This window comes from Penicillium concentricum (assembly GCF_028827145.1).
Source record: "Penicillium concentricum strain IBT 3081 chromosome Unknown utg000002l_segment0_segment0, whole genome shotgun sequence".
Taxonomy (NCBI): domain Eukaryota; kingdom Fungi; phylum Ascomycota; class Eurotiomycetes; order Eurotiales; family Aspergillaceae; genus Penicillium; species Penicillium concentricum.
In genome coordinates, this window is record NW_026622755.1 from 10,550,170 (window position 1) to 10,575,172 (window position 25,003).

Here is a 25,003-nt window from a genome sequence, read left to right on the forward strand (position 1 = left end):
ATCGAATATATCGGTTGGACGGGTTTCTTGCTGCCTTGTTCTTTGGTGTTGATAATAGGCATGGAATGGATAGCCAGGGGCTTCATCCTGGTTTTAACTTGGTGTAAGGTGGTTCTGGGCTTCTTCCAAGGTTGTTCGGGGTTCGTTGCATTCTTAAGCCCTGGGGTTTGGGGTTTGGCAGGACGCGTGTCAATGGCTATGTGAAACAGGTTGGATTCGTCAATTGGCCTTGGAAGGAACAAAGCTGTCGCAAGCAAATTTTCTTGGTAATGATTCGCATAGATGCATGTGTTAAAAGAAATTAGATACATCTATATTGCGTTGGTAGACCGGGGTATCGGGCAATGTCTCTCTTCCCCGCTGATTGATCCTTTGCTTCAACAACTCCCCGTACATCTATACATAGCAGCTTTTAAACTGCTATTATTACTTCAAACGATTCTAATCAGGTTTATGACCATGAAGATCCTCGAATTCCGCCTAGCATTCACGACGGGCCATTCTTTGGGCCCTGGGGAGCAACGGGAATGCCACACCCTAGAATAGCCCTACCCAGGGCGTGAGAGCCTGTGTAGGGCGTCAACCCCCCGGTCTACTGAAATTGATCGAAAGAGACAGTCAATGGTATACAAAAGATTGGTATAAACCATAACACGGTCTGAATCATTACTCTACTGTCATCCACAGTCCTTTGCTCAGGGAGAAAGAGGTATACACATACCACCGGTTGCCCCCCTTGGGTCTCTGTCATTCCTGTCTCCCCATGCACACAAACAAGACCCCTCGGACCATCTAGGCTCTTCTTTTCTTCTGTGGTTTTGGCTTTATCCCTCCGTTTAGACTCTGTCTCTCTCATCGTATCGCCGACGGACATTCGATGCTATTCGACCAGCCGTGTCCGTTCTTTCGCTAAAACGTCGCACTCATCGCCTGTGCAGTATACCTATTTAGGTCCTCAGTCCTTACCGTTGAGATATATAGCGAAATCATTGCGTGACGAACCGGAAGGAAGAAGAAGCAAAACACCACATCGTCATACCAACCTACCTCTCGGATTCTACCAACGACTAATGCAAGAGGCCTGTTCTTGTGTCGGCAGTTGAAGAAAGCAAGGCCTCGCCAGTGCAGAGCAAAGGAGCGTGTCGAAACTATCCAACCAGGAACTCGAAAATCAACAATCAGATGTCGGACCACGGCTCTGATGCCTCAGAGGGCAAGGCGACGCCTCACATCCGACTCAACTCGGGGCGACAGGATCCTTTCCTCGAGACGAATGGTGGCTACGCGCCTCTCACGTCGCGGACATTTCCTCGTCCTTTGACGCCACAGGGCCCCGAAACACCCACCCCCATACGCGCTCGAGGGATGTCAATGTCACCATACGGCGCATCAAATGTCCCCGAGTCCTCAGAATTCCTGTTACCCCCAAGGTTGAGACCTTCACAGGGACAAGGTGTGAGTGAGAGTGATCGACCTCGATCTCCGGACCGGTGGTCTGCAGCTCGCTCGAGTATCAGCTCTATCAGTCGTGAGAGTAATTTCCGCTTTGATCCATTCCAGGACTCGAGGGCGCCTTCGCACGCTGGTAGTGAGGAGTATGATGTCAATACGCAGACTGTATCGGGAAAGTTCAATATCATGCCTACTGATGGGTTGTTGTTGTTCCCTGAGGATGTGGAGAAGGATGACTACTTGCATAACCCGGACCCGGCGGACAAGGATCGAGATTGTGATATCTGGAATCGACGGGGTATTGTGAATGTCGGTGGTCTAGCGATTTTCACATTAGGTCTTCTGGTGCTTTTCATTGGTTACCCGCTCATGTAAGAAGTTGGCTCATTTGACTGTCTGTCCCCCTGGCTAACGAGTAATCGCAGAACTTGGTTGTCGAGCTTCGCAAAACATCACCATGGTCTATGCCACCCCGCAGACACGTTGTGTTTAGAAGTTGGGGAGCGACCAATGTTGGAAAACCTGCGGATGGGCTTGATTGACCCGGACACACCGAAAGAGGCATACACCAAGAAAGATGTCAATGGAAAGGAGCTGAAGCTAGTGGTGAGTTTGATAGGTCACTAGCAACGATAAGTAGCTGACGTTCTATTTCAGTTCTCTGACGAGTTTAACATGCCCGGTCGAACGTTCTTCGAGGACGACGATCCGTACTTCGAAGCAGTCGATATATGGTACGGAGTAACAGCGGACAAAGAGGTTAGTATAAATGTGTCAGAAAACACCGCTCCAATGCTGACACTCCCTAGTGGTATGACCCTGACGCAGTAACCACAGCAGACGGCACCCTCCAGCTTCGATTCGATCACTTCAAGAACCACGATCTCGACTATCGATCCGGCATGGTACAGAGCTGGAACAAGCTCTGCTTCAAGGGTGGCCGTCTCGAAGCTAGCATGTCCCTCCCGGGCGATGGACACATCGAAGGTTTCTGGCCTGGTTTCTGGGCAATGGGAAACCTGGCTCGTGCTGGCTATGCTGCTACCACAGATGGCATGTGGCCGTACAGCTACCATGATGGTTGCGATGCGGGCATCACCCCGAACCAGAGTTCTCCCGATGGTATCAACTGGCTGCCTGGTATGCGATTGCCTGGGTGTGCCTGTCCTGGCTCTGATCACCCGACCCCTGGTATTGCACGTAGTGCTCCTGAGATTGATGTGATTGAAGGCAGCACTGCTCCGCTATACGGTGACAGCGGTCCCTTTGTCGGTAGTGCGTCGCAGAGTCTGCAGACTGCACCATTTGATCTGTGGTACCTGCCCGACTATGGTGAGTATATCTTTTGATTCTTTTAATGTTGAGGCTATCCACTAACCAAAAAACCCCAGACTTTGCTGCTGTTTACGACTCACGCGTCACCAAAATTAACGCCTACCGAGGCGGTGTCTACCAACAGGCAATGTCAGGCCTAACTAACCTGAATACCCGCTGGTACAACGGCACTGAATTCCAAACCTACTCTTTCGAGTACACACCCGGCGCAACAGGCGATGTAACCTGGTTCGTCGGCGCTGAAAAAACCTGGACACTGGACGCCCGCGCCATCGGACCTAACGGTAATATCGGACAACGCATGATCCCACTCGAGCCCATGTCCCTGATCATGAATATGGGTATGGCGGATAACTTCGCGCCGCAAAACAAAAGCATCATCGATTATATGCCTGCTATCCTGCGCTTCGACTACGTCCGGATCTATCAGGATCCCGATGATGAGAGCGTTACTTGTGATCCACCGGGCTATGAGACGACTAAGTATATTGAGAAACATCGCAAGGCGTATGATAATGCGAACTTTACGACTTGGTATGTTTATTTCGCTGGTTTCGTGTTCTTCTTTCTGCGTTACTAACGATTGAACTTTAGGAACGAGGCTGGGTATCATTGGCCTAAAAATTCTTATATGCATGGCTGTCCGGCTAATTAGATATTCTCTTTCTCTCTTTCTATCCTAAACTGTTAGTCGTTTTAGCGGCATTGTTTTTTGGCGTTGTTGGGTCTTGGGCATCATATTATATTTATTTCCGCCATTCATCATCGATTCAATAAAATCGTTCGGTACTTTTCACTCTTTCCCTGTAGATTCCATCTAATGTTTACCTAAATTACACTACACTGACATGATCAGTATCTTTCCAACAGTATCAGGACTAATTGGGATTGCAACGCAACATTATACTTGATATCCACTAAGCCTAATTAGGGGGTTCAACATCAGTTGGACCAAAATTGTAATTGTACGACCTCACCGCCTGCTTGATCTGGCCACAGTACGGGGACCCACGCCAAGAGGGCAGGTCATCTCGTCAACACGCTCAGTCGTCTATATCTCGACTTCTATCTGAAGTGCTGCCAACCTGTATGTTTGAAGCTCCTTATTGAGTAAAAATTAATTTCCTCTCAACCCCTCTCCTGGAGATGGTCAGTCTCTCGTGCATTTACCACCAATATTTGTTTCTCATCCACTGACACTGGCTATAGATCAATCCTGGGGTCATGCCATAAGATATACATAAAATTCTCTATCAATCATACATGTGAAGCAAAGTCCACCACAGACACCTTTCACTACTTCAATTCTCACCAGTCATTGGTTTCACTCGCCATCCAATCTCCGACTCCGCACCACCACATCTCGACTCAAGAAACCGTCTCTATCTGCTTTTCACTTGCCACTCACATATCCCCCATCTCACTATCTTCAAAATGTCCGGCCAAGACCCACGCCTCGCCTCAGACACAGAATCTGAATCTGAATCGGATGGCGGCATGCAACTCGATGACCTAGACCTAGACCGCGTCGATGGTCTACAAATGTACGACAGCGATGGTATCCCATTTGACGGCGAACTTCCAAATGTGGATGGTGAACTGATGTACCGTCCATCATCAGAAGATGATGTTTGGGGCGTCAATGGAAACAGTTCAAATGGATCTGACACGGCGGGTATGTCTACATTCTATCTTCCCTTATCGAGTCCAACTCCCCACCTTCATCTCCATCCCCCTAAGCCACGTGAATCCTTGCTTCGATGCACAGATATGTCGCAAAAGTCCAACCCAACGCAATACAATCACAGTCTACAAACTAACATCCAAAAAGGAAGATTCTCCGGCCGCGCCCAGAATCCCTTCACAACATCATACAACCGCGCCGGTCCAGACGGCATAACAGAACCCCAAACTGCCTTTGAAAAAGATGCCCGCACACGCTCGCATCTCCGCGACGAAAAACACGCCGCTCTGGCTGTCCTCATGGACAATGAGTTATTAGTTACATATGCGCTTGCCTCGCGAGAAGTAGGTTACTGCCCTGTCATGTCCTTCCCTTGAATGCAGCACCAGTACCAATCCCAGCTCCAATGCCAGCCAAACTAACAAACCAAGACAATCCCCCAAACCCGCCGCCGCTTCTTGGCAAGATATCTTGCTCCCAACGACCCAGAAAAGGCAGAAGAACTCTACGACCCGCGGTTCTATATCGCGCCTGATGGGAAGGGTGGGGAGGGATCGCTTATTCGTGGTCGGTATCGGGAAGTTATTGGGGATATTAATGATCATAATTGGCATAAGCCTGCGCATTTAAGGGCTCTGGATGCGAAGAAGGCGAAGGGTGGATCGCGTTCTGTTTCGGCTGGGTCTTTTTCGGGTGCGAATTCGCCGAGGGTTGGGGAGGGAGGGACTTCATTGGTTGGGAGGGGGAGAGGTCAGGGTCAGGATGTGGAGGATGAGGATGAGGATCTATGAATTATGAATTGATGCCCGTGGTTATTTTTAGCGTGGTGTCTCTTGCTGGTTTTTTAAGGCTGTTTGAGATATTGAATCATATTCTAATAGAGGCTTGACTACAGGTTATTCACTATCAAAGACAAACGAGATACTATAATGTTTGTATTCGCTAAAACGGATTAAAAAGAAAATACTATACAGAGAACACCAGTCAGCGACAGCACCACCAACCCAGAGGTGAAGAGGAAGAGAACAAGAAAGAGAAAAGGGGTATCATCGAGATCCAGAAAAGAGAATAGCTTCTCTGGTTTTTGTTTTTTGTGTTCGTTCTCTTCCTTTTCCGCCTCTGGGATATTACCCGACAGACTCAGGCAATGCGGTAGCACTGCCGTCGAACTTGCGAACTCATCTTCGCATTCTGGGTTGAACAGCTGATCACAGACGCAGCCATCCAAATCGGAGGAAAAGCCTGAAAGCAAGAGACAAAGCGAGAGATAGAGAGGGAGAAACCAATCAGAAGAAAGAGAGTAGAAGCCAAGGCCAAAGCCAAGGCTAGCGTCTTACATCTCTTTCTCCTCTCCCCTCCGCTTCTCCGAGTGGAGCAAACTCTCAATGTCTCCAACTTGCTTACGCTCCGAAATTTCCCGGCTGAGCATGCGAGCGTAGTGGGCCTGGGCATTCATCAATGTCAGTCCTCGAGGCGGCGGTTTGTATTCCGGGTCATTGTAGATTGGGTGGTGCAGGCGGTGCGAAGTGGTGATCCGGACCCGACCGTCTCTCATGACAGGTGATTGTCATTGCAGGGGCTCCGAGCTTGAAGAGAGGCGGTTGAGATGAAGGTAAACGTCAGTTCCGTAGCTGTGATGACCAATTAGCAAGAGTTTATGAAAAGTAGAGAGGAAAAGAACATACCCCTCCATACTGATCAACTTCAAATCACCGCCAAAGTACCGTGCGTACAGTCGGCTTATTGGTAGGCCATATCCAAATCCAGCCATTGGTGCTTTGAAGTCATTCTTGTCGAAATCAGGGTCCAGGTTGGGCGTTTGTTCCACTGTCGTGTACATATAGGTCCATACGAGAGGGATCGATGACCGGGGGATACCACCGCCCTCATCGGAGATCTTGATCGTAATGTCCTCTTTGCCTTCGGCAACTATAACCTTGGTCACAGGGAACTCATCCTTATCGGCGCCATGTTGTTCGACGACCGCCCGGAGCGAGTTCTTAAGGGTCTCGAAGAGCATGTGCGATAGGTGTCCGGGAACATACATGAAGTTCAAGTCCTCCTTGCAGACCAGCTGCACCTTGGGCGACTCGAAAAGACCATAGTAGTCCTCGCAGACGAAGCGGGCATTTTCAATGGCCTCGAGCGCGATATCGCGAACGTTGGTCTTGGTACAAATTATTCCGACATAGTTGGGGTGTTTGATGTGCGTTTGTTCCGTGAGTGCGATGTGTTGGCCGATGAGCATTCGTATACCAATCCTTGACATGTAAAACCGGTCGAGGAAGGACTGAATCGTGGAGTCGATCTGCATGCGCTGCCGCGCGCGTTTCCATTCTAGGATTCCTTGCGCGACGGTGGTCACGACCCCATCATGGCGTCGCTTGATCTGTTGAAGGGTTTTGGCGAATCTTTGGTTGTAGTCATTGAGTTCCGGGGGCCAGTCTCCGTGGTCGTCCGCGGGGAAGAAGTACCGTCGGCCTGCCGCGTGTGCTTTTCCAACGCCATTTCCATTGCATACGGTCACGGACGACCGGTATTGTCCTTCACGTACGCTGGGGTTTGGGGTAGTTTCAGAGAGGATTTTGGAAGGGCCGCCGTTCATCCGGCCTGGTCGTAACAGACGTGCTTTCACTTCTTGAGTCAGAGTGGGGCGAGGAAGAGCGATGATTTCCTGGTTTTTGGGGTCAGTACGTGAGCACAAGTTCCATTGTCAGTGTGTGATCCACATACCTCAAATGACTGCGCATACCAATCCTGGACTTTTTTGATCGATGGCATCTCACTGAGTCCATCAGGCAGCTCACCCAGATCCTGCACGCGATGTGCCAGACGGATCGGGAGTTCTTCGGACAAAAATTGAGAAGCGCGGAATAGGGTGCCTAGATGATAGTTAGATATGCGACTGGAGACGTTGCCAGACTATTTCATACCTGTTGAGGGACGGTCACCAAATTGGACCATCTGCCTCAAAGAGACACCGGTTGCGGGGAAGCTGGCATAGTGTCTGATGGTTTCCATCAGCCGTTCTGAAGGCTTCCACATAGTGGCGTGTATAGGCCGAATGGCCTGTAAGAGATGTGTCTAGAAAGTGTTAAACTGAGGAAAGATGTGTTGAGGAGGAGGTGAGTAATGCGAGTCATCGGAACGTTTTGAACTGCCGAGGTCAAGCGGTCCCCGGGTTCTCCGCTTGCGCTCTCCGGGGACCGGAGGAAGATCACACGACACTTTGGGGAAATAAGCAACTTACGATATATTACTTGTTAATTATCTATTCTCTTCCTTCATACAAAAAAAAAATATCTCGAAGTAAAATAGCGTAGGAGTATTAAAGCCCTAAGGTACTAAATTTAAAAGTCCGTTCACCCGTTCCAATGACGTAATCTGGCCTGAGGCATGACTCACATGTGAGATATCAAAATGTCGGGGTATAGCCCGAGGTCACTCCATTCTTAAACCGAGTTACTTCTGATAGAAAGATCGGAGGATTGGAAGCAGATCACTAACCCTATTTAGTGCCCTCTGTCAGGGAGATATCTACCTCAACCTACTAAGCAAAAAATAGTCGCAGCCTGGCGATACCTTTTTAGTAGTCTTTTTAGATACCTTTCAGATTTCCCTCGAGCTACTAGTGATTGAGGGGATTAGCATGGCTTCTTTCCACTGACCTTGATATTTTTAGTCGATGTTAGGGGGAGGTGTGAAACCTTCACCGTTAATGAATGACTCCGTAGCATAGCCGTTACCATATAGCCTCTCTTGGGAGTTGGTCTTAAGAAGTGCAATCATGGCGAGATGACTAGCATTCAAGTCTTCCAAGGTTGCATATGTGAATGCTTAGCAAGAAACAAATGTCCTTTTTAGAACAGGTCCTAGATCTAGGGATATAATATTCCAACATAGTGAGAACTCTCGTTTTAGAACCAAGATGCCCTACTTACTACCCCCGTATCCAAATATGTATCTACCTGATGATTCTAAGACACACGCAGTAAGGTTTCGATGTAAGGCTAGATGTCACCCTTACAATGAGCTGATCCGAAACAAGCTTGGCTAAGATCACATAACAAGGGGCCATGCTGATTTGTTTTTTTTTAGAGACTTGAATCACTCCACGACGATATTCCGTGTGTCTACGTCGAACTTGTTTGAATTAAGGCATATTTATATTATAAAATAGATTGCCAGGAAAAACAACGCTTGAGAAAAACTGAATGTAACATGGTCAAAGCTGTTCAAAATAGCGGTGACGAGATATTGAAGGAAGCCCTGTATCCATGGGGATATAAAAGACGATGAGTCATCATGCAAGCTGTTCAGAGGGATAATTTAGGCTCATATGTATAACATAGTGTATACTTTAAATCATATAGCTTGGTATGGAGTGCTCCGTATTGGAGATCATATATATAGCAGTTGTTCCCCAGTTTCCCCTTCCGGGTTATATATCTTGGATATATAACAGAGTATACTATGCACCATATGACTCAATCTATAGGACCGTGCATCCTTGCACAATCTAACGTTTGGTACTTTTGTTACTCACCTCCCCCCCCCTTTTAGCCTTTCACTGGACATCGCTAAGAAAATGACACTTGTCGAGCACCGCGGCTATCTCGCATTTCCTGGCGCAGTCATTCTTTGTTCTTAATTGGACCGTTCTTTCTTCAGCTTGAAGATTCTTTTTGTTTATATCTCTTTATATCCCTTGATATCTATATTCATAGAGAAGAAAGAAAGAAGAAAAAGGGCATAAGATGCAACGGGCCACGTTCCCACCCCCATTCGCCCGGCCAACAGATCCGCTTTCTGGAGACTCAAGATTCCCTTTTCGAGCTCTTGCTGTTCACTTATTATTTCTGACTGGCTATTGTTTGGCCCCTCCTCCTTTTTTTTGTGTGCGTTGGCAAAAATAACCAATTTCCCTGAAAAAAAAAAAAAAAAAAAAAAAAAAAAACAATCAATTCTGCCCTAAATCCAAAAAAATCACATCCAAATCCTCTTCATCTCTTTCCTTGTGCGCTCTATACTTAACCCTTTCCCCCGGGATATACATAGGGAAGAGAAAAGAGACGTGCACTCCCTCCGATATATATACCCTCCGGAATCCACAATGTCTCGTCGTCGAATATCGCACAGCGAGATGAACGAAGCACTCGCGTACCCCTTCATGCAGTCCAACGGTCAATCTAACGGTCAATTAAACGGCCAACCTCCTCGCCGAGGTCCTATCGAAGGTCCTAATGGCCGTCGCCTCATCCGTCGCGTCACATGGCGCTCCTCAACCTACAAGCTCATGGCTACCCTCTGGGTCCTGGCCGTCCTTTATATCGTCTGGCTAGTCCGCGACCTCTTCTTACCATTTACACCATCCGAATCCGAAACCCCTCCTACTCAACCCGATCAAAAATAAAAAGGCGCTTCTTCTTCGGGGGCTGTGTGTGGGGTGGAATCTCTCGAATTGGGAAGTGTCTCTGTTCCGGGAGTGGGGGTTTTTCGCCCATTGCGGTTTTGCGCGAGGCTTTTTGGCTCTGTGGATATTTGGGTCTGGTCTTGGGCAGAAATGCATTGCGCTTGGGGGGCTGCCCTTTTTTTTTTGGCCCCGTGAGGTCCCTCCGTGAACCCATGAGAGATTGCGCTTCACGAGTCACATCCACTCGGCTCGCTTGATTCGTTGCAATTGCCGTTTTATTACGCTGCTTGGTGGTTCCGGAGATTCTCCGATGTACTAGCATGTTGGGCAGTTCGGGATGGGGTCTGCTACTATCAATGGGTGGATTCGACTTTGCCAGATCTGAGTTTCTTTCTGACTGGCTTCTCTACGGAACTATATCTCCTGTGCGTCATTCAATTGACTCAAACAGCCTTTTTCTTTTCTCTTTACATTACTTCTTTTTTTTGTTTACGATTGCATGTCCACAGCGTTCTATTGCATATAGTTATGATTACCACACAGGCTAATAGCCTGATCAGCATTCCTTCATCTCTCTCTCTCTCATGTTTGGGTGGTTCAATTGTTTCTCTGAATTCAGAGCCTCTGCATTATACAGCAAAAGCGGAATATCCTAGAATTGCTTTATACTTAACTGCTTTATACTTGACTCATATCCACACAATTTTGACCCCTCCTATAACCCCTCCAAAAGATTTGCGCGGGGCATATCGGGGAAGCAGGAAAGTGGGGGGGGGGGGATAATTTGCCCTATCCACATGTGGAACATGCTATGCATTACTTGTATTTTGTATACTTTCTATAGGAAAACTCCCCCTGATATAGCTTTTTCTAATACACATGGTACCTTAAACGAACAGGGAAGAGGTCTCACCCTTAGCAATGGTGCTTGCGTAGGGCTTGACGGCGGCGGCCACCTCGGTAGAGGTGAACTTCTCAACCTGCTGAGGGGCACGGCCGACGAAGGTACTGGCATCCAGGAGGGTGTCCAGCTGTGAGATGATGGGGTCGAAGAAGGCGGTGCGGCGGATACGCTCGATCAGGTCGTTGTCCTTACCCTGCTTCTTGACATTGTCGGCAGCTTGGTGGGAGAGGACACCTGGGTACGTTAGAATCGTGACTCGGGTGGGAAAATAGAAAGGAGAGAAACTTACGGATCTCCTCGTGGGCGTCCTGGCGGGAGAGACCCTTGGCGACACAGGCCATGATGATGTTCTCGCTGAGATAGTGTTAGCAATATTCATTGGATTTGTATTGGATGTGTACTCACGTGGCCATGAAGGGGAGCTCGTCGTTGACGTGGCGCTTGATAACCTCGGGGTAGACGACGAAGCCGGAGGAGACGTTGTCTAGTAGTGGTTAGCTATACTCAGATCTTTGAATAATCCCGCAAACTTACTCAGGAGGATGAGACAGGCGTCAGCAGTCAGGTACAGCTCGGGGATACTGATACGGCGAATGGCACTGTCATCCTAGTACAAGTTAATAAAAGATTCTAAATGAAACCCGGTGTATACTCACAAGAGATCGCTCGAACCACTGAGCGGAGTAGGTATCCAAGCAGTCCTTGGGGAGGTTCTGCAGGTGACGTCCGAGAGAGCACAGACGCTCTGAGCGCATGGGGTTGCGCTTGTAGGCCTACGGATTATCAGCGAAAAAAGACCCAATTAACACAACGCACAATCAAACTCACCATGGCACTGCTGCCAATCTGGTCCTTCTCGAAAGGTTCCTCAACCTCCTTGAGCATGGCAAGGTGACGGATGTCAATGCCAATGCGCTCGCAGGTAGAACCGAAAGAACCAAGAGCGTTGGCGACATCAACATCGATCTTACGCGAGTATGTCTGGCTGGAGATGATGAAAGCGGAGTTGAAGCCAGCCTTCTCAGTAACAAGCTCATCGAGGCTCTCGACCTTGGCGTGGTCACCGTTGAAGATCTGCAGGAAAGATGCCTGAGTACCGGTTGTACCCTTGACACCACGGAAGCGCAGGTCATCACGGGCACGCTCGAGGTTGCGCAGATCCATCAGCAGATCCTGGATCCAGAGACAAGCACGCTTGCCGACGGTAACCAGCTGGGCGGGCTGACCGTGAGTGAATCCAAGACAAGGAAGGTCCTTGTATTGCTGAGCGAATTGGGACAGCTTGTCGACGACAACAGCCAGCTTGGGGATGAGGATGTCGAGACCGTCGCGGAGCAGGATCAGATCGGCGTTATCGGTGCAGTAGCATGAGGTGGCACCCCAGTGGATGATACCGGCAGCGGCGGGGGCAACCAGGCCGTAGGCGTGGACGTGGGCCATGACATCGTGTCTGCGGCGCTTCTCCTCTTCGGCGGCAACGGCGAACTCGTCATCCTGGATAAGCTGGTGGGCCTTCATCTGCTCGATAGCCTCGGTGGTGATGGGAAGTCCAAGCTCTGTAGCCATGATTTAGTCAATTTGGATGTCTTGCTTCAACTATGTCCGATGTCGGTCGAAGCTCGACTCTCCCGTACCTTGTTGAGCCTCCGCGAGCCAGGTCCAAAGCTGTCTCCATGTGGAGAAGCGCTTCCGGGGGGAGAAGAGGTACTTCATCTCATTGCCTGATCAATTGAGTATGGTTAATCCCGATCTATACAATTTCCGGGGTTGTCCCTCCTATGGAGGGGCAGTTGGGACCGAACTTACTCGCATAGCGCGAGTTGAGGGGGGTCTGGTAGACATCGTTGCTTCCGGACATTGTGTCGGTTGTCAGGGACACTCAAACAAAGAATTGAGTAACAGGACGGAGGATAAGACAGGGACAAGGCAATGTGCAAGGAATTTTACTCCAGTCCGACCTTAGCGGGGCTTATCACGTTATCGGAAACCTTATGATCTACATGTCACATGACACCTTACGTTGGAACAGGTGATGACATCGGGACAGATTGGGTGGCATATTATGGTATTAACTCGTATAAATGACAGTGCGTAATTTGAATATTCGCTCAGGAGAACTAAGACAGCTGCGCCAGCTGTACCGATAGGCTTGCCTTGTCGTACTTGATGTATTTGCCGCGGCCTTTGTCGATCTCCACATATCGATCGTAAAATCGCGCATACAAGGGTTCAAGAACTGTCTGCAGCTCACGAGTCAGCGCAGTGCGCACCTCCCGCTCCATGTGAAGGGTCTTGTGCCGAGACACCATTTCATCGAAGCTCGCGTTGAATGATTTGAACTTGTCCTTGATCGCATCCTTATCCTTGGACGAGAGGGACTTGACGATGGCACCTGAATCCACGTTGCCACTAGAGTTGCGCTGCGCTCCACGGGAGGTATACTGCACATCGAGAAGGTACTGGGATGTTTCCTTCCATGCATCAAGATAGGTAGACGTCGCGCGCTTGCGGAAAGTGTCGATCCGGGCGATACTGTCGGGGTTGCCCAAATAACGTGCCAGCTCTGGGCTCTGTCGGATCGACCGGTCGACCACGCAGAACACGTTGGACAAGAATACACCAAGCGCTGCCTTGGATCGATGGAAAGCCCGACCTCGAGCTTCCAAGGAGGTCATCAAGGCCTCGATCATATCTAGAATGAAATGAGACAGAAGGGTGCTGCTGTCTGGGCCTACATCTAGAGGAGCCGAGCCGCCAGTGTTAGACTTGGCACGCCAGTTTCCATCTCCCAAAGATGTCAGGATAGAAGCCAAAGGACCTGAGTATCCTGTTAGTGTGGCTAATGAGCTCATCACTTCCTCCACAAGAGGCACTGATCCACCATCCGGTGGGAGTGGCGCGGTAGCAGCTTTGCGCTTCGTTTCCTCGAGCAATTCGGAAAGAGACGACTTTGCAGTCTCCCGTACAGGCCGGAGAGCCTCGATCAAGAGACTCTTCAGTTCCGCCGCCTTGGGATCAATCCGATAGGACATTGCAGTCACAATTTCGATGATCTCAAAAGCCAGGAAGCAGTCCGTCATCAGATTGGCCTTTATATACTGGTTGAGCTCACGCAGTGTTTTGGAATATTCGCCCATAGCCGGGAAGAAGGTAGCTTGCAACGCCAGGCCCTGCTGATCTCCAGTGAAAACCTGCGTGATAATGCCGTGCTCGGTAGTTATAAAGGCCTCCAGCGCATTGGAGTAGATACCAATACCATTGGTACCCTGTTTATAAGGGCCATCGGTGGGTCGCCGTTTGACGGTATTGAGGGATGCAATGGCGAGGTTCTGCAAGCTGGATGTGATGTATGGTCCTCGTACCTCCGCGTAAACCTTCAGCGCGGGGTTATCTCCCTTGCCGCGCTGGGATCCATGGATGGATGCGGAGCCGACCACCGCGCACACGGGCGCCATATGAGAGATAGTTTCTTCGGGTATGGATGGAAAGGGGAGATCTAGAAGCGTCGCGAATTAGTTTTGATCTGGGTCATTTGGTGATGACATGTGTACCTTTGGTCAGATAGTGTAGGGGCTCAATCGGAGTGGCATGCTGGCTTAGTTCTCCGCGTAGCAGTTCTTGAAGTTTTGCGCTTCCGGTGTTTAAAAGAGAGTTGAATTCAGTGATTGCATTCTGGTTTGATCGCATGTTTGTTGTGTTGAGGTCGACCAGCGCCTTTTCAACACGTTTCACCGCCGATAGATACTGCGTGAGGCCGGAGCTCTGTGGTCTGAAGAACGGTCAGCAAAAGACTCGGGTTTGTATATCCAAAGAGAGTAGAAAGATACATACCCTGCGCGAATGATGCCATCTTCTCGGTTCTTTGCATCGAGAGGCTGGCGCAGGCGATCGATGGCGTCGTTGACCTTGTCGATATTGCTGTTGGTAATTTGAAGGGATTGGGTGTTGCTGTAGATGGGACCAATGGCTTCTTTGACGACTTTTCCTCCTGTCTCCAAACGTACCATGGAGCCTTGTATCTTCTTCGTGAGTCGGTTGAGCTTCTCCAGGTTGGCATACAGGACCTCGACCTCCGCGCTCTCCTCGGCGTAGGCGGTATTCCTTGGCGCCACCATGGTTAAATTATGAAATGCAGTTCAGGCAAAATCAATCCAGAGAGACCATATCACATGTCACCAGGACCCCTCAGGTCCTTTTGAGGGCAAATGGAATGGATTGATTGTCCCCTCCGAGCTCCATCCAGTGATAAGGAGCTTCGTTCCCCCATCCCGATCACGTGCTCCCCGACAATATCTGAGATTCTGTTAGGATCGCATGGTTTCTATTGGATAATTCTAGATACAGAATATAACTATGCGTAACTATTACATAATCAGCAAGCCTATCGCCTAACTAGTTAACTAGTTAGTTATCAGATAGAACCCAAGGTTCTTTATGTGATCACTAGGTAAGGCCTAGCCTTAGTAATCGAGGCCCGAGGTTGCGCTTGGCGGAGGCCCTAAGCTTGGTGCCTTAGGCACAAAGTAGTACAAACCCTACAAACCGATAATTTTTCATAATTTTATACTCCTGTATTCTCTGTATTAGCTATTTTCTACTAATTTAATATGTTTAATATAAAGGATAGTTATATATAGATATAGATCTAATATATCTTGAATAAATATAATATTTCATATATATAAGGTCCTAAAACGAGCTTTAAACATGCTATATTAGAACGCTTAGCAAGTTTGTTATTTTTATAACCCAATTGGGGCCCTAGCCTAGGTTTATGTTGGGTCGAGATTTTGGACCCAGCTCTAACCTAAACCCTGGTTAGGTCCGGGTTGGGTCCGGTCCGGTTGGGTTCTGCGGAAGCCTATCTAAGAGGTATATAAGCTACTATCTGATGGAAAGGATTTCAAGCTGAGGAGTGGCTGATAATATTCTGAACTACAAAATACATTCTTGGGTCAGGTAGACCTGGATTCGGGCGGGGAGCGGTGAACCCTCCACCCGTCCCAAAGCAGCGGACCAAGTCCGGAGCTATCACGTGTTAAAGTCACGTGGACTTACGTCATGCACTTGAGACTGTTCCAAAACGGGGTTGGCTTGCAAGAAAAAAGGCAGGCAAGGTTTTGGGAGTCCTTCAATGGATCCCACTAGATGCAGCAGGCCTCTTACCTTGCCTTCAACTCCCCGTCTACGATGTGCGCTGCAAGGGTCACTCGTCTGAAATGGACGGTACCCCCGGCTGCCCTAGCTGCATACACTGCGGGGGAATTGTCCCACCCCAGAAAATCAAGAGCTCAATTCACTACTTCTCAAACACGAAACAGCAATGACTCGGAGTCTAATAATTCCAATGCGGGTTCAGATGGTGGTGAGGATGCCAAGGACCATGGATCCATCTGGAACAAGCTTGATGGGGTTAAGCAAACTGTTACCTCCGGCGAGTGGGCAGATGTGGGACACATCACAGACTACATTATCCCGGACTGGACAAAATTTCTACCAGCTACTGCCCAAAAGCTCCAACGAGAGCTCTCACTATCGCCAGGCTCATTAGCAGACGATATCTGGAAGGAGGCGCACGATCCCCATATCAACCCTGAGATTCTCCGTGATGCCGAGGTACGAGTAAGTGGGGATCTTTGCGACGAAGAACAGACATTTAGGCGGCAGCGACAACGGAAGGTGGTCAAAGCATTGTCATCTTATCTCAACATACCCGAGGAGGACATCCACCCCGAAGATGTACCAGTCATTGCGATATGTGGCTCGGGAGGTGGTCTGCGCGCTCTAGTTGCAGGAACTGGATCGTACCTGGCAGCACAGGAAGCAGGGCTGTGGGACTGTATTACCTACACAGCTGGTGTCAGTGGCAGCTGCTGGCTGCAGACCCTCTATCATTCGTCCATTGCGCAGCGAGACTTCGACAAGCTCGTCGACCATTTGAAGAATCGTCTTGGTGTTCACTTTGCATTCCCGCCGGAAGCTCTCAATCTCCTCACTACTGCTCCAACAAACAAATACCTTCTCAGTGGCTTTGTGGAAAAGCTGAAAGGCGACCCTGGAGCGGACTTCGGCTTGGTAGATATTTACGGATTGCTGCTCGCAGCGAGACTGTTGGTCCCGCGAGGAGAACTGGGAGTTTCCGATATGGATTTCAAGTTGTCGAACCAGCGAGCCAATTTGGTAAATGGGGCTCATCCACTTCCCATCTACACGGCCGTGCGACATGAGATTCCTGTTGATGCTCTCAACCACTCAAACGACCAGGGCAAGAAGCAGCCAACGCCTGAACAGTTGGTGAAAGAGTCGCAAAGTGAAGCATGGTTCCAGTGGTTTGAGTTCACCCCCTACGAATTCTTTTGTGAAGAACTCAATGCCGGTATTCCCACCTGGGCTTTGGGACGTCATTTCAACGCGGGCCGCTCCGAGATTTCCGCTGACAACCTCCCCATCCCGGAGTTGAGAGTTCCCAATCTCATGGGTGTCTGGGGTAGCGCTTTTTGTGCGACTTTGTCTCACTATTACAAGGAGATCCGGCCTCTGGTCAGAGGCCTGGCTGGATTTAGTGGAATCGATTCTATCATCCAAGGAAAGAACCAAGATTTGATCAAGGTACATCCCATCGACCCTGCGGGTATACCCAACTACGTCATGGGCATGAAAGATCAGCTGGCCGATTCTTGTCCAGAGTCGATCTTCCGAAATCCCCACCTGCGTCTTATGGATGCGGGAATGAGCAACAACCTGCCAATCTACCCACTCATTCGACCTGGGCGCGATGTCGATGTAATTGTCGCGTTTGATGCCTCTGCAGATGTCAAACAGGAGAATTGGCTTTCTGTGGTCGATGGATACGCCAGACAACGTGGTGTGAAGGGTTGGCCCGTTGGTGCCGGATGGCCTAAAAATTCGAGCCTCAAGGAGACCGAGGAGGCCCTGCGCGAACCAGAGCACATCACTGAGGAGCAATTAACAAAGAAACTCGCCGAGGCCAAGAACAAGTCTGGAAATCAGCCCGCTGATCAAAAACCAAAGTCCGGCACAGACCTGGGCTATTGCAACGTTTGGGTCGGCACCACGGAAGAGCGAACCTCGGACGATGAGCCTCCACCATCCAAACGCCTCTTTGATTCTTCCCACAGCGAAGACCACTCTGAATCCGAGTTTCACCTCATGCGCCCAGATGCCGGTATCGCGGTCATCTACTTCCCTTTGATTCCCAATCCTTCCGCACCAGACATCCCTCTTAAGCCTAAAACTCGTCCGCGTGCAGCTGCTCAGTCCATGCGACAGGATAGCTCTCAAACCAAAGACCCGGAACTTCCCCTTGCTCCACAACCCAACTCGATCGATCCTGCAGTTGATGATTTCCTATCGACTTGGAACTTCATCTATACGCCTGAGCAGATTGATTCCGTAGTTGGTCTTGCGAAGGCAAACTTTGCTGAGGGTGAAGAACAGACTCGCCGTGTTGTCCGTGCTGTCTATGAGCGCAAGAAATCCGATCGACTGGAGAAGGAGGCGACAGAGCATCGGAAGAAGATGGAAGGCTTTGTGCCTCTATGATTCTGCGCTGTTTTACTCCAGTCAACTATCACCGGACCAAACCTGATTCTGGTTGAAGCTACATATAATACCACGCCATCGTGAACATAGACGGCGCCTTTTTGATATTTTTACCACACATACCCCTGTCCTTCCTTTTCATTTCCCCCATTGTTTTGAGTGGGATAAAACCTGGCATATCTAGATTTCACACTCATAACGTTCCTAGCGAGCTGCGATATGTTTTCATTTGTGTATAATCCAGAGTAAAGCCTGTGACAATATCAAGCATAGAAAGCATTCAATCCAATGGTATATTCGTAAATGCACTATGTGTTACTTATGCTATGCACTTGTACAAGCCCTGGCTAATACTATTTCCCACTCGACTGGTCAGAGCTCTAATGTTTTACTCTGCTCCCCCATTGGTATAATTCGTCTTCACTCCCTAAAGCCCTTCACTATGCACCTTCTTAACTTTGACCTTCCGGCCCTCATTATCGGTAGTAGTCTCATCATCACTCCCAGCAAGACTACCATCCCGACTACCACCCGTCTGCTTCCGCAGTCCAAGTTCCTTCTCTATCGCATGTCCCAGCTCTTTAGTCTTGTCCGAGAGACTCGTAGCAGTACTTTTCTGCGACGAAGTCTCAGAAGGACGCTGATTCTCCTTCTTATCTTCCTGCAGTCCCCGCCAGTCAGGCGGCTCGCTTTCATGGATGGAATCGCCGGGTTTGGGCTCACTGATCGGTCTGCCCCCTGCCGGCGTGATATCCTCGCTCTTCCTCCCTTTCCCTTTGATCTTGCTAGCTGCACTGGCTTCCACAGTCTCCGCCGCAGGATACCGCCATACAACCTTCAGCTTGTCTAACGCCCGGATTCCCTTCCTCGCGCTCCCCTTGATCCCATCCATCGCGTCCCATTGGGTCTCGAAGACGCCCGAGTCGTGCTCGGCTCCGCCTTCGAAGTAGGGATTGAACCAGACGTGTGCGATGGAGGTTACCATCGCGAAGCCCGTGTAGGATGCTTTGCTGCGGCGCTCGAAGTCGATATTCACATCCGAGCTGGGGACAATCACTGGTTTGTTGGGTTTGAAGATCATTGCCGAGACACTGTGGGCCGGTGCGGACGATGAGCCGGAGACTTCAGATCTCGATACCGCCGGGGACCATGTCGCAGATGAAGGGAGTGGGTTTTTGATATCGAGGTTGGAGTTGGGATTCGGCTTGGTGATGTCGCTCCCCTTGCTAGCGTCTTGTTCCTCAGACGTCGAGCCCCCGTCTTCGATGATGGTACGCTCATTCCGATTAAACAGATGAAAACATTCAATCTTCTTTCCCTCATCCACATACCCCTCCACCGCAACTTTGACCCCATCCCTCAATCCCCAGATATGAACTTCCAGGATCTCCACCGGTCGCTCGACATATTGCTTCCCCATCTCGTTCGCCCATTTATCGATATATCCGATATACCGCAGCTGGCTGGGGATGCTAACGCCGTCTCCGAAGCCGACCCGCATGCGCCGATCCGTAAACCGCTGCAGCGCGTCTTCCTTTTTCCACCCCTCCTGGCTGATCAGGTATGCGCACGCGATCGTCCCGCTGCGTCCTTTGCCTGCTTTGCAATGCACGACAGCGACGCGTTCGTTTTTATCGGTGTCCGTGTCAAGTGATTCTTTTTCGTCTAGTCGTTTTAGCCAGTTCCGCATGCTGCCCATTATGTTGGGGATATGCGCGAATGGCGGGGGTGGTGGTCGGGCCAGGGGAAGTGGTGGATGCGTCCGTAGACTTCTGAGTCTGGGTATCCTGTGCCTTCGGCGCGGAATTCCCAAATGCACCAATTTGCGCCATGTTTGGTGTCGAGGAAGTTGACGAGTGCGTCTAGTGGGTTGCGGTAGGCGCGCTGTGGATATGTTGCTGATGGGCCGGAGGTTGCGATGACTGTGGATAATGTTAATGGGGATTTTTTGGTGTGGAATTGGTGAGTATTTTACCATTGTCTGCCACGTAGCAGAGATCTAGCCCTGCTTCTGGATGTTGTTGTCTTGGACCTGCGACAATCTGGCGGAGAATTGATGACTGGGAGATTCCAAGGTTAGCAGTTGGAAGGTGAATGAGATGGAGCTGACGTACCATTTGCAGAGTATATATGTGTTTATAAGTTATGTCCCCCAAAATTAAGTGAACGTGGAAGAGACAATATGTATACAATTCGACAAAGCACGGGGAGTTGTTTTTGAGGCGTAGCGGATGATGTCATTGGGTCAGGGCCCTTGCTTTCTGCTGTATAGATCTACTATATTCTACGAACATACTCCGTAGACATATATAATATTGTCGCAAGTTCATTTCTTTGTACAATTCCAGGCTAAATATACAAGCCAAATATTTCCACAAAATCCCAGAAATTTCCAATTGGGCATGTCGGGTGTTCATCAATCCAAAGAGACCCAAGACCCTCCAGTACATTAAAAATAAACAGCCAAATCCCCAAATTCAAAAGAGTAGAGACCGGTAGCAATTCAAGCAAAGCCGTACTCCTGAGTAGGCTTCATAACAAACTGAACTGGCTTGTGGTCAGGGACGGTAACATTCTTCGTGCCGTGCTGAAACCAAGTCGCGAGGGACTTGTCGCTGAGATAGGATTTCCAGGTGTGGGTGACATCGACAGTCCACTCCGGGTTGCCTTCAGACCAACCGGCAGGGGAAACAATGGTTGTGATATTCTTGTCGTCACAGAGGACCTTCTTCTCTGAGATGCCGGTGCAATGGGTGCGGAACTTGGGAGTCATTGCGTTTGCGCGGCCGGAGATGTCATATCTGAAGACGCAGCCACCTTGGGAACAGCCGAGGGTGAAGTTGGATACGCCCCAGATGATGTCGTCGGTGATTGTTTGGGTCTGTAGGGCAGCGGGGAGTGCAGCGGTTAGGCCTGCTAGGGCGATTGGGAGGATGAAAGTGAGGTGCATTTTGGATTATGAGTTTTAGTTTTAGAGAAGAGCCTTGAATTAGTTGAATACATAGAATATAAGGGGAGGGAGGGGAATTATATAGAGGCGGCTGGCGTTTAACGGCACTTCCCTCTCTGGGCGTCCTTGGCACTCGGAACCCAGCGCCGATCACTTTCAGGGGAACGTCTTGTGAATGTGTCTTAGAAGGTTCATTATGACAAAACTCGCTTTGATTGTTGGACCTTCGAATCCTCGAATCAATCACTGTTCGTTCACAAAGGTTGTACTGTCCAACAGTTACCTATCGTCATCGAGGTCTTTCAGTCCGACTATTTATAGATGGATCTACAGGGATCAGGGTTTATGGTTCATCTCCAGTGGTTTCTTTTCTTTTTTTCAGGAGTTCTTTTCGTAAAAAAGTGGAACAGAATCGAAAATAAAATTTGCTGTGATGCTGGGGCAAATATTTGGGTGATACAAAGTGCAGAGGCTTATAGTACAGGATATATACATACTGACCGAGGTCGAAAGTTGTGTGACAAGCTCATGAAGGGAATTGGTGTTCTGTTCCTGGATTATGTGGCTTGCAGCTTAGCTGCATATTCCAGGCAACTTGCCGTCCAAAAATGAAGATTTTGATCGAGATTGAAACATGCCCTTAAAGGATATCGAAAGGATTCGTCTAGTTTCACTCGGACTTGGCAGAGCCATTGTCGGTGCCACCGGCTTCCCACTCATCCCAACCCTCCTCTCTCATGTTTTGTTCAATGGCAAGGCGGCGTCGTTTCCTCTTTCGACGCTCTTTGTTGTAATCACGTCGCTGCTCATCTGACATGTTCAGTCGACGAACTGCCGGTGGTACAGGGTGGCGGCCAGCTCTCTCATTCGCTTCTCTTTCCTTCTGTTTCTGCTGTAGCTCCTCGTCTAGCTTTCTCACGTCGTCTCGAATGAAGGGGTGATACTGCAGTCGCATCGCAAACTCGTCCACAGACCCGGCACAGATCTCACGGATTTCCCGATGCGTTTCAGGGCTGAGTCTGGCGTCTCGCTTCATCAGGTCTTGGAAGTACATGAAACCGGACCGGAAATTTCCCGCATCCAGACACATTAGGATGATAGACTCAAAAGTAACACCGTTCGGTACCACCCCAAGTGACGCCATCTCTTTCACCAGGAACATGCCCGATTCGCGGTTGCGGGCCGTTCGGCACATCCGAATTAGCGCGTTGTACACTCGGACGTCGGCGCCTTCGGGGCATAACGTATAGAGCTCTTTGTAGAACCCAACGCCGTCATCCACCACGGATGGATCGTCATGGGCAACATGTTCACAGAGATCTGCGATGACTCGGACAGACTCGATGGGAACAGTTCGTTTCTCATTCTTCAACCGCTTGAGAATCTGCCACGCCTCCCGAGGATCAACTTTACTCTGTATCATATGCGCAAGAACACTCTCTGTCGAGCTATCCGCCAGAGGAACCTGAGCTTCGTGCATGGTGCACAACGCTTCAAACGCAGCAGGCAGATCACCAGCTGCCACGTGCGTCGCAACAAGTGCTTCATATTGTGTGCGCTCGAGCGGGATCCCGCTCTCATGGAGGTAACGGAACACAGAGCCCGCCAGCTCTGTATCACCGGCCTTTGCAGCCATTTTCAATACGTCATCGCAGACTTCAACGAGCGGATGCATGTAGCCCAATTCGACCATCCGTCGCCACACATAGTGTGCCATCGGGTAATGGCCCTTTTTCCCTGCCTCGGTCAACACGTGCATCCAAAGCCGATGGGTCATGTCGTGGCCCTGGTCGACGCGCGCACGCATCACATTGTACACCTCGTCCAACTCTCCATGGTCGCAGAGCGTATAGACAATTATACTGTGTAGCCAATTTTCCACAAATATATCCTTTCGCTCCATCAATGCAACATGCTCGAGCGCGAGTTCGATCTGGTTCTCGCGGAGAAGACCAGCAGCCACAAAATGCCACCCGGCGGGGCTCAGCGTGAGCCACCGGTCTCGTAGCTTGTTGAGGATTTCCTGTCGTAGGAGGTAATCCGGATGTACAGCGAGGACCTATGGAAATTCAATCGTCAGCTTCGCTCTACATATATAGCTCCGTTCAACTAGATAACATACCTGCAATGCACCGTGGAGCGTACCCGAGTCCGCCGTGATGCCATTATTCTCCATCTCCTCTAGCAAGCCGCGCACAAGCTCCGGTGAGCCTCGCTCGTTATCGGTATTTGCAAGGATCAGCGCCTTGTAGTGGCGAGCATTCGGCTGCACATGACGGTCCCGAATGAGCAGTCGCAGGATCTGGGTTATGTGTCGAATGTTCGGCTTGTTGTCCATTGCATATTGCAATCGGGACTCTAGCCCTTCGTTCGTTTTCCCTAGGAGGTCGTCTTGCACCCTATGTGTTCGTGTGTATAGCGGGCCGCCTTTTCGTTGTATGGGTGGCCTGGCGGTTGGGTCTCGAGATAGACGAGCGTCACGGTATTCATTTTCGCGTGGCTCTCGTGCTTCGCTCCGATCATTATGATGTGCTGCATTATATGGGACTTTGAAAAAACCATCCCCGCCTGAGGTGTTGTAGCATCGGCGCGAACCCGCGCTCGGGCTGGAAATCGAAGGTAGTGGATATAGTCTCTGGCTTCGGCCCTTGGATTTGGGGAATGCCGTTGATCGACTGAGGCTCAAAGCTGTAAATGACGGACACAGAGAGTACCATAGCCCATCGAGGACTAACGCCCGCCGCGACATATCCGTTTGTGGCTAACTCATCGGAAGCTTAGCCTCCGCGGATTTGATCTGGAGTTTGATATCACGTGACAACCCCGAATATTCACTTCTTAGATTGCATGGGGTTTACAGATAAATATAAGTCTAGTTTGGGTTTTTGGAATATAACATTTAGAGGTAGTTGTAAATCGACCAAGTGACCCAGATGCCGTGAAAATACAGAGCCAGATGCGCCACGGCCATGCTCGATCAAATCGTTCCACCGGACCTTCCGAGCGACCTTACCACCGTCTCCTCCGGGGGTATCTCGTTTTCCGTCTTCTTAAAAATCATTGATGCAGGGCAAGCTTATGTCTAATTGGGACCGCCTCGTCCCCGACCACGTCCACCCCGGCCGCCACCACCACCACCCCGACCACGGCCGCGGCCACGATCACCGTCTCGCCCGCCGCGACGGCCTTGTGGTTGGTTTTGTTGCTGCTCTTTGACAATCTCGACAATCTCTTCGGGAACTCGTAGGTATTTGATCTGGGGGTTGTTAGCACATAGCCAAAAGAGCGGGGCTCTGAGTTGATTGCTCGTCGGAGGGCTTACGTTGTTGCCCCGGATGTAAACTTCGGGTAATCTGAAGAACCGGTCGCCCTCGGGACTCGTCTGCACTACCTCGCGCAAAATGAGGTTCATGAAGTTATCGCAGGTAACCAGGTGGCCGTTCAGAGTTTCGCCGTTCTTCAGTTCCACCAGCATGGGGTGGCCCTGTGCGGCCGTGAGGAGACCGAGAGGAAGCTGAGCAAAAATTGAGTTAGTATCGGTATTGGAAAGGGCGTTTGGGTAAAGCTGGAGCTTACCATTTTGGAATGCGATCGACGAGGTGGGTGAAGGTGGGAGAGTCAGTTGGCGCACAGAGTTGAAATAGCGCGGGTTGCTGCGTAGATCCAAAGTCTGCGACTTATGGATTGAATAGCGGAATTAAA

At 49.8% G+C, this 25,003-nt stretch overlaps 12 protein-coding genes across 12 annotated transcripts; 4 read left to right on the forward strand and 8 right to left on the reverse strand.

The window, feature by feature from the left end:
• Nucleotides 1–1,182: 1,182 nt before the first annotated feature.
• N7517_007725 (SKN1/KRE6 family beta-glucan synthesis-associated protein) lies at nt 1,183–3,442 on the forward strand (the record flags this gene model as incomplete). The annotated part of the gene is made up of 6 exons (XM_056725455.1): nt 1,183–1,823; nt 1,878–2,058; nt 2,110–2,211; nt 2,262–2,784; nt 2,844–3,321; nt 3,382–3,442. The coding sequence occupies 6 exons, from the start codon at nt 1,183–1,185 to the stop codon at nt 3,440–3,442; spliced, it is 1,986 nt and encodes a 661-aa protein (XP_056581705.1).
• A 779-nt stretch (nt 3,443–4,221) lies between these two features.
• Nucleotides 4,222–5,262, forward strand: N7517_007726 (uncharacterized protein; the record flags this gene model as incomplete). Its single annotated transcript, XM_056725456.1, has 3 exons — nt 4,222–4,462; nt 4,619–4,815; nt 4,903–5,262. 3 exons carry the CDS (start codon nt 4,222–4,224, stop codon nt 5,260–5,262), a joined length of 798 nt encoding a protein of 265 aa, XP_056581706.1.
• A 542-nt stretch (nt 5,263–5,804) lies between these two features.
• N7517_007727 (uncharacterized protein) lies at nt 5,805–6,026 on the reverse strand (the record flags this gene model as incomplete). Its single annotated transcript, XM_056725457.1, has 1 exon — nt 5,805–6,026. One exon carries the CDS (start codon nt 6,024–6,026, stop codon nt 5,805–5,807), a length of 222 nt encoding a protein of 73 aa, XP_056581707.1.
• A 12-nt stretch (nt 6,027–6,038) lies between these two features.
• Nucleotides 6,039–7,516, reverse strand: N7517_007728 (PDK/BCKDK family protein kinase; the record flags this gene model as incomplete). Its single annotated transcript, XM_056725458.1, has 4 exons — nt 6,039–6,102; nt 6,157–7,145; nt 7,205–7,353; nt 7,405–7,516. 4 exons carry the CDS (start codon nt 7,514–7,516, stop codon nt 6,039–6,041), a joined length of 1,314 nt encoding a protein of 437 aa, XP_056581708.1.
• A 2,068-nt stretch (nt 7,517–9,584) lies between these two features.
• On the forward strand, nt 9,585–9,884 carry N7517_007729 (uncharacterized protein; the record flags this gene model as incomplete). The annotated part of the gene is made up of 1 exon (XM_056725459.1): nt 9,585–9,884. The coding sequence occupies one exon, from the start codon at nt 9,585–9,587 to the stop codon at nt 9,882–9,884; it is 300 nt and encodes a 99-aa protein (XP_056581709.1).
• An 887-nt stretch (nt 9,885–10,771) lies between these two features.
• On the reverse strand, nt 10,772–12,677 carry ade13 (adenylosuccinase ADE13; the record flags this gene model as incomplete). The annotated part of the gene is made up of 8 exons (XM_056725460.1): nt 12,595–12,677; nt 12,423–12,509; nt 11,617–12,344; nt 11,445–11,561; nt 11,323–11,395; nt 11,194–11,272; nt 11,078–11,142; nt 10,772–11,022 (listed from the first exon to the last, which is right to left on the reverse strand). The coding sequence occupies exons 1-8, from the start codon at nt 12,644–12,646 to the stop codon at nt 10,772–10,774; spliced, it is 1,452 nt and encodes a 483-aa protein (XP_056581710.1). The 5' UTR covers nt 12,647–12,677.
• A 228-nt stretch (nt 12,678–12,905) lies between these two features.
• Nucleotides 12,906–14,903, reverse strand: N7517_007731 (EXO70 family protein; the record flags this gene model as incomplete). The annotated part of the gene is made up of 3 exons (XM_056725461.1): nt 12,906–14,284; nt 14,340–14,557; nt 14,620–14,903. The coding sequence occupies 3 exons, from the start codon at nt 14,901–14,903 to the stop codon at nt 12,906–12,908; spliced, it is 1,881 nt and encodes a 626-aa protein (XP_056581711.1).
• Nucleotides 14,904–15,936: 1,033 nt separating this feature from the next.
• N7517_007732 (putative phospholipase A2 (PlaA)) lies at nt 15,937–18,351 on the forward strand (the record flags this gene model as incomplete). Its single annotated transcript, XM_056725462.1, has 1 exon — nt 15,937–18,351. The coding sequence occupies one exon, from the start codon at nt 15,937–15,939 to the stop codon at nt 18,349–18,351; it is 2,415 nt and encodes an 804-aa protein (XP_056581712.1).
• A 427-nt stretch (nt 18,352–18,778) lies between these two features.
• N7517_007733 (putative phosphatidylinositol-3,4,5-trisphosphate 3-phosphatase) lies at nt 18,779–20,468 on the reverse strand (the record flags this gene model as incomplete). Its single annotated transcript, XM_056725463.1, has 4 exons — nt 18,779–20,016; nt 20,067–20,273; nt 20,327–20,411; nt 20,466–20,468. 4 exons carry the CDS (start codon nt 20,466–20,468, stop codon nt 18,779–18,781), a joined length of 1,533 nt encoding a protein of 510 aa, XP_056581713.1.
• Nucleotides 20,469–20,854: 386 nt separating this feature from the next.
• N7517_007734 (uncharacterized protein) lies at nt 20,855–21,301 on the reverse strand (the record flags this gene model as incomplete). Its single annotated transcript, XM_056725464.1, has 1 exon — nt 20,855–21,301. The coding sequence occupies one exon, from the start codon at nt 21,299–21,301 to the stop codon at nt 20,855–20,857; it is 447 nt and encodes a 148-aa protein (XP_056581714.1).
• A 670-nt stretch (nt 21,302–21,971) lies between these two features.
• Nucleotides 21,972–24,050, reverse strand: N7517_007735 (pentatricopeptide repeat protein; the record flags this gene model as incomplete). The annotated part of the gene is made up of 2 exons (XM_056725465.1): nt 21,972–23,360; nt 23,424–24,050. The coding sequence occupies 2 exons, from the start codon at nt 24,048–24,050 to the stop codon at nt 21,972–21,974; spliced, it is 2,016 nt and encodes a 671-aa protein (XP_056581715.1).
• A 333-nt stretch (nt 24,051–24,383) lies between these two features.
• On the reverse strand, nt 24,384–24,880 carry N7517_007736 (U6 snRNA-associated Sm-like protein LSm4; the record flags this gene model as incomplete). Its single annotated transcript, XM_056725466.1, has 3 exons — nt 24,384–24,557; nt 24,624–24,815; nt 24,878–24,880. The coding sequence occupies 3 exons, from the start codon at nt 24,878–24,880 to the stop codon at nt 24,384–24,386; spliced, it is 369 nt and encodes a 122-aa protein (XP_056581716.1).
• Nucleotides 24,881–25,003: the final 123 nt, after the last annotated feature.